This window comes from Gavialis gangeticus, unplaced genomic scaffold, assembly GCF_001723915.1.
Source record: "Gavialis gangeticus isolate Ggan-Ray unplaced genomic scaffold, GavGan_comp1, whole genome shotgun sequence".
Taxonomy (NCBI): Eukaryota; Metazoa; Chordata; order Crocodylia; family Gavialidae; genus Gavialis; species Gavialis gangeticus.
Genome location: NW_017729031.1, coordinates 36,756,192 through 36,767,424, shown reverse-complemented (window position 1 = coordinate 36,767,424; position 11,233 = coordinate 36,756,192). Strand labels below are relative to the sequence as shown.

The 11,233-nt window shown below is 41.1% G+C and overlaps 1 protein-coding gene across 1 annotated transcript in view; it reads left to right on the top strand.

Moving 5' to 3' along the window:
* LOC109301575 (A disintegrin and metalloproteinase with thrombospondin motifs 16-like) overlaps positions 1-11,233 on the top strand; it is a 32,972-nt gene that overhangs the window by 15,959 nt on the left and 5,780 nt on the right. The window contains exons 5-7 of the mRNA XM_019522810.1: positions 1,465-1,624; positions 3,123-3,228; positions 4,184-4,321. Coding sequence (XP_019378355.1) covers positions 1,465-1,624; positions 3,123-3,228; positions 4,184-4,321 — 404 coding nt within the window. The remainder of the gene's footprint in view (positions 1-1,464; positions 1,625-3,122; positions 3,229-4,183; positions 4,322-11,233) is intronic.

Below are 11,233 nucleotides of genomic sequence, written 5' to 3'. Positions count from 1 at the left end.
GGGGGTGGGGAGGGGGCATCAGTCTCTTAGGGTACCCCCCCACACACACTACAGGATACTCTAAGCTTTGAGGTTAGCCCAGGAAAAATGGTTTAACTTTTTAAAGATAACTAAAAACCGGAATGACAATAATAAGACTCCATTCTCAGCTTAATGGCATCTGTTTCCCCCTGTTTTTCTGGAAAATTATGTGAAATCTTGCACAAGAGTGACATTTTTTTTATGACTGAAACCAGTGCTAAAAGGCTCATGTTAATTCAGTATTACCTCTCTTTTGAAGCTGAATATCTAAGAAACCTCTTCAATACTTTGCAGTAAATAGTGTACTTACAGGAACTTTAACCTCTCTACTCTTTTCCCCTGGGTCTCTCTGTTTTAGTTCTTAATCATTATGACTGAAGTAGAGCACACAATTTTTATTTTAATGTCACTTCATATTTAGTTGCTGATCAATCAGCACTTCTTAAGTGGCACCTTAATTATTTCGTATTTTAAAACTTTTCTCATTTGGAACCTGTCCAACTTGAAAAGAGTAAGAGGGTCTATCTTTTGATCATACACCTGTGTTAACTTTAATTAATATAATTTTCCTTGAAATTACTAGCACAAGCATGCATAGTATGCTGCCCTATCTAAATTTAAAATGCCTAGTATTTAGATCAGCTTTACGTGACTTTGAAGTAAAGGTAAACTTTGTAGACACCTGAATTACATGATATACTACTCTAGATCCTTTTAGAATTTAACATAGACACAATGATAGTGTTTTCCTTGAATCAAAATACTTCATGAATGTCTTGTATTTTTGAATTTTTTGTGAAAAATTTTTTAAAGGGTGGAAAGGAGAAGGGGAAAAGGAGAAAAACATTGCAGAGGGGTGAACATAGGGAAGGAAGGGAGAAGAAAAACTGAAAACTGATATAATTGAAAAATGTTGATAAAAACTGTTCTTTTTCAAAACTATCAGAGTGAAATGACTCTTCTGGTTTTTTCAGAAATATTTTCCTTCTTTCAATCAGGTGTACTTCTGTATAGTTTTTTCCCTATAGTTAATTGTGAGTCAGTTGATACTCACAATAGTAGTTCAATTCAAGTTTGTCATGAGCAGATGATGTTTAAGCCTTTGCTCCCTTCTGCTGCTACCCCTTAGTTTTGATACTCACTACCACTATTTTCCTGGTTTGGGAAAATCTCTTGAGCAAAATGTAAAGGTTGTCCTGGATTATTGCTGACTGCATGATGTTTTGTGATGTGCTCCAATGAGGTAAAAAATGAGATTAGTTCTAACTTGAGATCTGAAACCCAAGACCACATAGGCAGGAGGTTGCAGTGCATTGTGTTACACCATGTTTTCCTGTCTCCTGCTGCTTCACCCAAGTATGAGTCTCTTGATACCAGGAAAAAAAGGTTAATGTATAGGAGTCTTTCAAATGTTTTTAACAATCTCTCCATCTCTTTGAGCAGCCAGGGCTTGTGATTAGTCACCATGCCGACCATACACTGAGTAGTTTCTGTCAGTGGCAGTCTGGGCTGGTGGGGAAAGATGGAAGTCGCCATGACCATGCTGTTCTACTGACTGGCCTCGATATATGTTCTTGGAAGAATGAGCCATGTGACACATTAGGTGAGTCATTGCTGTCCAGTCATCAACAATCACAGGGGTGTCAGCCCTGACCCATTTTATAACTTGAAGTCATGGACAAGTACTTAAATCTGTATTTTTATTCATGCATTACATCTTGAACCTGGCTTGATAGCTCAGCTGAGAACTTGGAACACATCCTTGTAGAAGCTGTTGAGGTTGATATAATCATGTTTGAACACTATTTTAGCTGTGTTGAAATTCACAAGAAAAAGATTTTTGGAGGGAAGAGGTAGCACAACAGAGTGTGTATTTGTTATGCTCTAAAATTTTTCAGGTGCTTGTAAGTTTTACCAGTGCCTTTATATTACCGCCTTAGAAGTAAATCTTGAGTACTTATTTCTTAGCCTGTTTCCAGCCTTGGCAAAAAGATTCAGGTGCCACTGTGATGAGGGAAGCAGTGGGGCATTTTTTTTTTTTTTACAATTGTGTTGTAATGAAATGTTCTAGTTTTATGAAAATATATAATCTTGGCCACATTCATGTATGCATCTCTGAAGCCCAGGATATACAAGATCCTATACTTTCACTGGCAGGTCTTTAACACCATATTCATGAAAAACAAAGACTTATATATTTATTTCCTGGAAATCTGTTAGAGAACATGTTATTGTGCCCTTACAGAACAACCAATCCAGCAATGAGGGTGAAATGCAATTGGTTGCTAGTACAGGTTGTTGAAGATAAACTGTCCCAGTGGGTATTGGGACACATGGGTCTACAATACAGAGTTTTGATGCCATAGATCATTGCTTGGGTGGGAAAATATTTTATCCTTGATTGACATATCTATACAAGCAAAACCCCCTCCCAGATAGATACAGCTTATACTGGCAAGAGTCTTTTTGCCCGTATAGCTTATGTTGTTCATAGAAAAACAGAATGCACATTCTACCTTGTGGGGGGGGGAGTGCATGTCTTAGACTGGGTTCCTCCATTTTTAAACCAGTCTGTGTGTGCAGAGCTTCTGTTCTGTTACGTGCATAGACCAGTTTTGTGTTCTGAACTTCTGTCCTGTTACCGGTATAGACTGTAATGTCTTGTGGGGCTCCATTCCACCCCTCTCCCCCCTCCAGCATAGGCTGGGCAAACACCAACCCAAGTTCCCTCTCTTCCCTTCCCTTTTCCTCCCTCCCATCCTGCAGACAGTACCAGAGGCTGGTGGGGAGGGGAAGATGTGTGCAGAGCTAGGGGATGAGGCTACAGACATGCAGCCTCTCTTGCTGGATTGGCTCCAAATTGGAGCTCAATTTCCACACCCTCAGGACCCAACAGTGAACATCTGTTGGGCTGGGAAAGTTGGTCTAACTCACAGTGCTTTCTGTGAAACACCATGAGTTATACTGGGGAGCTGTATTTCTGTCTGCACCATTCTAGAGGAGCCATTTACCAAAGTGACTTTTAAAGCTATAATGGTAGCAAACCAAAATCTTGTGATCTAAATATGTAATAATATACATTTTATTCTTCTGTTCAATAGGATTTGCACCAATTAGTGGAATGTGTAGTAAATATCGCAGCTGCACTGTTAATGAAGACACTGGGCTTGGACTAGCTTTTACTATTGCTCATGAATCTGGCCATAAGTAAGTGTGAATGCATTACAAGAAGGTTCTGTGCATTTATTTTACTGAGTTCAGAGACATTTTTATTTGTGTGTCAGCAATTGAATTAGTTAAATAAAAGTTTTTAAGGCTCAAGAGCTGTGAGGTTAGGTTTGGATTGGTAACTTATTACAAGTAGTCTGGCCCCACTCAATCAAAGTACTAAACCATGGTTCTCATTGTACACTGCAGTTCATTCAGAATTGCTAAAGCCAGCCTTTGGCAACTCCAGTAAAAGTGGCCTGCTCAAAGCAACACAGTTTTTAGTACCTTGTATAGCTTCATCATCTCATGTCTGCCAGCTTTGGGGCATGTACCTGGTTTCTTGCTTGATGTCCCACAAACTGTCACAGCTCCAAGGGCCGTTGATGTTGATTTGTGTTTAACCATAATTTTAAATGATTGTTATTGCTATCTGTGGACACAGTTCTGAAGTTCTTAGGCAGTGGATGAAAAATGTGGCCTAAGTCTGTTGCTATCAGCACACAAAACCCTATGGCAGAAGCAGTAATAGAATTAGAATCCACTTCTCGAGGGAAACATTCTATTTGTGTAGCTTTGCTAACAGGTTAGACACTGGATTTGTATAGAATGGCTTGGATAGGGATAATCCTGCCTCAGGCAGGGGGTTGGATGACCTGTTGAGGTCCCTTCCAGCCCTACTTCTTTATGATTCAACCATGAGACCAACCTTCCTCTTTCTGTACTATCTTGCTTCATGTGCTCTTCATGTTCTACCTCCTGCAAAAAACACAAGGGGCCCTCTTTCACTGCATGACCCTCCATTCATTCCTGCTGCAGAGCCATTCTGTGCACTGCATAGGATAGTGATCTTGTGGAAAAAATAGTAAATGAGTGTCTCGTTACACACATGAATGTGCAGGTACTCAGATCTTATATGGTTCATTTTATGGTGAGTGTGTCTCATCTCTTGCAGCTTTGGTATGATCCATGATGGAGAAGGAAACATGTGCAAAAAGTCTGAAGGTAATATCATGTCACCCACCTTAGCAGGACACAATGGGGTATTCTCGTGGTCAGCTTGCAGTCGTCAGTATCTGTACAAATTTTTAAGGTACGTGCCCTCAGCGTATCTTATACTTCACCATTGAATGGTATACTGGAACAACTGGCAGCCTCATTGTCTTGGCTAAAGCTTGAAATGTAGTTTTCCTAATACCTCACAAAAGGATGAAGCACGTAGGTCAAACTGACATTTAACTACTCACCTAAGCGGTGAGAATTGTTTTGAGGCTCAGCAGTCTATAGAAACCAGTGGAACTTACTGTTTTTCAGGAGGTAGGCTCTCTCTCTGAGCTCTTTGGACTTGAGGAGTAGGACACACTGGGCATGCCTACACATGCACTTTAATGCACAGTAAAATAGTCTACTGCACATTAAAGCATCATGTAAAAAAACATGACATTAGGCTAATGCACAGTAAAATAGTTTACTGTGCATTAAGTATCACTAAAAAAGTGTGCAAATGTGCTACTGTGCATTAGTGTAGCCTAATGCACATACATTTAGTACCTCACCTAGGAGGTACTAAATTTATTGCACATTAGAAAAAGCAAATTAATGCACATGTAGATGCACCCCCTGTGCGCTGTCTTTTGGGATTATACACCAAACTCTTTTCTTCCTTGTCGACCATCCCTAAAGACCAGTGTGAGGCAATTCTCATTCCCAAGAGCAATTTTCCTTTAGGTCCTTAAGTGCAGAGTGTAAAAATGTCCTTAATCCTTGCATAGAAGATTTGTCTCTTGTGCTCCACTGAGTAGCCAAACCTTAAGGACTGTCTGCTCTGTGGAAGGTTATGTCCTTAGCCCAACCTGAAGCTAAAGTCATGTGTGCATGGCAGACTCCCCATGCCAAGCAGCAACCCCTACAAACCTATACTGCTTTGGTTCAGAAGGCAGTGCAGTATTTGCATTTGGGCCATGCTGAGTGCAAGGTAATGAGCTTGGAGAGAGGCTAATTGGTGCTGTCACTCAGCAGTGCTAATTAACCTTCCCCTAGTACCATACAAGCACAACCATACTTTTCCTGTTTCAGGATGCAGCTCACATGGTGCAGTGTAGTATACTTGAAGGTGCTGCTGCTTGGCACAGCAACTTTGTTCTAAGTGACCTGGAAACTCCTGGCTTGCTAAGGCTGATTTTTGTAGTTGGACTGATTTCAGGTTTGAAGGAAATGTATTCAAGCTACTCACAACTTGGAGCTGACCATGGTAGAAGCAAGCAGCTGAACAGGGAAAAGTTAGGATAGATTTGTTACCAAAATTATTAAGGGCTAAATCCTCTTTCAGCTTTACATGCCTGAATAGCAATGGAGTAGCCATGTGATGGTAATTTCCGGCTCTTGTGTAGTTTGGATTTAATTAGTATCAGTGACAGACTGGGATTTTGTGTGCATTGCTACTTGTGAGTGCATGTAGGAGAAGGAGAAGTAAATGACTAGCTTCAAAAGAAGGGCTAGAGAGAGGTCTGGGCAATGTTTGTTGGTTATAGCACTTTTCTGGGAAGCAGAAGATGCAGGTTCAAACTCACTTTGAGTGAGGGGGACCTGAAACTCAGTCTCTTGCTCCCAGGGAAGTGCCCTAACTACTAGGCTTTGGGGTAATACCTGGGGGGTTCTCTGCCTCCACCCTCATGCCTAGGATCTTCTGTTCCCTGAGGGCAGCTATTCAGAGTTCAGTATACAGGGCATGCTTTGAAGGGATCCATAGAACAAGCATAGCTACACTGATGCCCAAACTGGGTGTGTATGTCAGAAGGGCATTTACATAGCTACATACATTTCACTTAGGTGTATAGAGATGACATAGGATCGATCCCCAAGTGAGTGATCCAGTAAGACTATCATTGTTTTTCCCTAGAATCTCTAGTTAGTGGGTTAGAAACCCAGTGCATATCATTGTTTATAGAAGTAAAGCAAGTAGTTATAAAGTCTTGTAGTCTTTTGATATATTGAACTAATACATTCTATATTACTCTGGTATGATGACCATAAATAAAAGTTTATAGCATAGATCATTTATGTGATCCTATGTGAATTTCAGATACCATTAGAAATTCAAATGTCTGAGATGAAGATTTTTTCATGCAGATTTGTCATGCATTTTGTAAGGAGTGATTTTTGTTTTTGGGGAAAAGAGATTGTCAAGAGACTCATAGCTTAAAACCTGTAGAATGCAAGATTAGAAGGAACAGCTGTGATGGGCACTGGCAGTTTTGCACTTTTCAATTCTGCTTCTCTAGATATTTTATACACTGTTGGACCTTAAGGAGCTTTTGAAAAAATGTTGATTGACTCAGTTATTTATGCTTAAATGAATGGCTAGCTAAAAGCTTGTTGTTGTTCTCCTAGGATTCCAGGTACAAGGACAAATTTGGCTTTCACCCTTGTTAATAGTTACTTTACTACTACAAAAGTTTGCCACCCAAACTGTAAATACTAGAATACTTAACATAATGTTTGGGACCATTTGTAGAGAGACTGGTGTTTTTTAAAATGTGCATTGTCCTGTTCTATATTCTAAGCCAGGGGTGGGCAAAATGCAGCCTGGGGGCCAGATGTGGCCCGCCAGGCCATTCTATCCAGCCCGCGGGGCCCCTAAAAAATTTAGAAAATTAATATTTATCTGCCCTGGGCTGCCTGTCATGTGCCCCTTGATGGCTTGCCAAAACTCAGTAAGCGGCCCGCTGCCCAAAATAATTGCTCGCCCCTGTTCTAAGTCACCCAGGCAAGAATAAAGCTTTAAAGGTACAGCTGTACAGGCATAGTCATTATGTATTCTGTATTGTGTTCCTCTAAACCTTAGCTTTATACTCTATAGTCAAGGTATTAGTACATTTGCTCTAGGCAGGAAGTGTACCATGGGGGTGGTGGAGATACCCGTTAAGTTGGCTAGAAGAAGACAATGGCTGATTCTTTAACATAAATATTCCTTCCACTTTTCATGAAGAAGCAGGGAGCATTTGTGACTGTATAATTGTTTCATTCTCACTTGAATGAGAGAAGACCTTCATAATGTGGCTGGTGCCGACAGATGATGTATGGTGTTTTCTGTGCCAGAATGTGAGTTGCTTGGCAGGGAGTTTGTGTTAAAAAACTGTATGGCTCTTTAGCACTAACAACTGTAAGTGTTCATTTGCTCAGATTAGATTTTTAGGAAACTATTTTTAGCAAACTTGTAGTGGCTGATTCAAATAGGGGATAGAAAGCGATAAGATCACCTTCAGAGTCCACCTGCTTAATTATTAAATATCTCCAACACAAATCAGGTACAGGGAAATCTTTGTTTTTCATATTGTTTGTTTATGCAACTTTGGTAAACTATTTGCTGTCATAAAATCAGCACTCTCTCATATTTACTAAGGTGTCCTGATTACAGCAGTATTAGACAGCTGTTATCTGCATTTATCTGAATGCTGTGGATCTTGTTATGCTACACCCAGCCCTGCTTTGATAGGTGAGGCACAACTAACTCAGCAGTTAGAAAATAAGATATAGGTAGCACTTTTCTAAAAGAATACAGTGTGAGGATTTCAGGAAAACTCAGTGCATCCTGAAGGCTTTGAAAACTTTATTTATAATGTCAGCTTGAAACATGTAGGGGTAATCCCACCCGAGTATCTAACCTGAGCATTATGGAGTTTCATAGGGAATTCCATAAGAAAGATGCTGCCAACCTTCACCATCTTCTTGCTAGATTTTTCAAATGAGCACCATGCTTCCTTTTATGCCTTGGTGGAGCTGCCCAGAAACATCTGTAAAGCTGCCTTGTTACTCTCCTCCCAAACTTGTATTAAAATTCTCCTTTGCTGTGAGACCTTCCAAAAATCTTGACAACACCTGGGCTGCCAGTATGTTTTGACCCTTTCCTGTCACGCTAATGTCTCATGGTGGCCTTGTACTTTTCTGTTTGTCTGAATCCATCTGTTTCGTTTTTCCCCCCGATGGTTTCATTCTAAGATCTTTGGAACAGACCCATCTTTTTTGTTGTGTTTGTGTCCAGCACATTGCACCACAGGGCCCTCCTTCCTACACATGACTCCTTACAGTACTCCGGTCTCTTTTCATATTCTCTTGAATTTCATTATTTTTAAATAACACACCTCTTTGGAAAATGCACTCTGCAGGCACTAGTTTGCCAGCTGTTGTTGCTGTGGAAGAGTTAAAAGTTGCAAGTAACTTTTCTCCTGGAGGAAATTGTTAGAGTAACTTGAGAGGTAAAAACCCACGTATTTCCCCATGAAGTGAAAAGTTTTAATACAGTTTTGCTCCTATAAGAAATGCATTCTTCTAAATCTTCTACATTGCGAGGCTGGCATTTTGTTCGTAATAATACTGTCCTACAATTATCTGTAAGCATGTTAACAACTTTCAAACAGAACTTCTTGCTGCAGATTCTAAACAAACAGGCCCTTTCCACAGAGCAAAACTTTGATTGGTTCAAAATAGTTGGTTACACTCCAAATTCTACATAGTCAGTAACTCCCAATGAGAGCTGCATGCAAGTAGCTAAGGGAAAAGTCTGGATTTATTAACATGGCAAGTGAACCTTACAGTTACCTTGATGGAAGGACAGGTCCATTTTACTTCCCAACTGTCTTGGGCTCCAGAATTGGTTCAGATGCTTCAAAAAGACTCCTATAATTAGACAGGTACTATATGATACTAAATTTAGGAGGCTGGCAGACTCCTCAACAGGATTAACATATCATTTCCTTTTGCACTATATTAATAGTAAAAAATGTCTTCTCAATTGGTCTTACTGGTGCCTATGGTCCTTGATTTAGGAAGTATGGCTACTTAATTTTAGAAGCAGTAAGATATGGTCTTACATTCGCAGGAAATGTTTTACTTACTTTTCAGCTACTTAAAATGTGTGAATTTAGATACAGATTAAGTTACTTGCAGTAGAGCAGTTGATGGAACCAAAAAGTTAAATGCAAAATATATCCCTTTGCCAAGCACAATCTAGTCTTCTGCACACTCTCAACCAGTAGTGTTTGACAACAGTGGTTTTCCTGAGACAGAGGCTGTCAAATGTTAATTCATGTACTGGAAGTTGTTAACTTGGATTTAACTGAAGCTTTACGTTTAGGTTAATTTAAATTTTTTTTTTAAAATTCAGTTTAATAGATTGTTAGGGGCAGGAAGGGACCTTGCAGATTATTGGGTCCAGCCCCCCCGCTCTAGGCAGGAAGACAACTGGTGTTAGGTGACCCCAGTGAGTTAACTGTCTAGTCTTCTCTTGAAAACCTCCAGGGCAGGTGACTGCACCACCTCTGGAGGGAGTTTGTTCCACAGTCTGGACACCCTGGCTATGAAGGAGTTTTCCCTGGTATTAAACATGAAGTGGCCTTCCTGGAGTTTGTATCCATTGGTCCTGGTCTTCCCCAGGGGTGCCCTTGTGAACAGTTGTTCACCGAGCTCCTGATGCACTCCTCTGATATAGCAGTAAGTTGCTATCAAGTCCCCTCTAAACCTTCTCTTTTTTAGGCTAAAGAGGCCCAGGTCCCTCAGCCTTTCCTCGTATGGCTTGCCTTGCAAGTCCCTGATCATATGGGTGGCTCTTTTCTGGACCCTCTCAAGATTTTTTCATGTACTTATTGAAGTGCGGCACCCAGAACTGGACACACTACTCCAACTGGGGTCGCACCACTGCTGGGTACAGTGGGAGTATCACTTCCTTAGTTTTACAAGAGATGCATTGGTTGATGCATACCAGCATGTTATTTGCTCTGCTGACCACTGTCTGGCACTGACAGGTCATATTCATGCGATGGTCAGTCATTACCCCTAGGTCCCTTTCGGCCGTGGTGCAAGTCAAGCTGTCACCACCAAGCCTGTATGTATGATGAGGGTTGTTTGCCCCCAGATGGAGCACCTAACACTTGGAAGTGTTAAACTTCATCTGGTTTCAGTCTGCCCAACTCTCAAGCCTGTCCAGGTCCTCCTGTTTCTGCAACCTATCTTCTGACATGACCACACTGCCCCATAACTTGGTGTTGTCTGCGAACTTGACTGGAGAGCTTTTCACTCCCCCATCCAAATAATTGATAAAGATGTTGAAAAGCACCAGTCCAAGCACAGACCCCTGAGGGACACCACTGGCCACTTTGAAGCAGGACAACACAAACCCATTCATGAAAACTCTCTGGGTCCTACCCTGCTCAGCATCCACAGTTTGGAAAGGTCTGATATTTTTCCCATGCTTCAGCTTCTGTGTTTGTGTTTTTGTGCATATGCATATTTTTGTTTATTTCCTCAATAATCATATATATAGTGTTTATATGGGTGGTTTTGCTGGTGGATATACTGAAAAAGAAGTTGGTAGTAATTTAGAAGTGGTTCCAAGTTGCTGGCATCTTAAGCCAAAAAAAGCAATCCAAAGTAACCCCACTCAAACAGCTACAAAACTGCTTAGGTAACTAGATTCATTAGGCATCTTCATTTTGGCTAGAAATGATTGTTAGGTGCTGAGACCTAAGCTGTTGTGTACACTCAGAAGCAACCCAGGTTAGCCATCTAGGTACCTAACTCCCATCTAACATCCTTTGTAATCATAATCTGTGTGGAAGGAGTCTGGCATGTATCTAAGTCCCCGAGTCTTTAGTTAGTGACAGAGCATAAAGCAAGCTTAGCAACTGTTCCACACCAGCTTCATTACAGTTCACACCAGCTTCAGTTCATTACAGAAATAGTTATGGTGGTGGCATCAGCAGCCTCTTCACTTAGTGCCCTGGAAGTGGGAGGCCTGGGTTATTGGCCCACCTCTGCCTCAGGAGACTTAAATCCACATCTTTCACTTCCTAGAAGAGTTCCCTAACCAGCAGATAGTTTCATAGTTGGCAGGGTTGGAAGGGACCTGAGCAGATCATCAAGTCTGACTCCCTGCCATGGCAGCAAAAAGTACTGGGGTCAAATGACCCCAGCAAGGTGTTCATCCAGCCTCCTCTTAAAGACCCCCAGG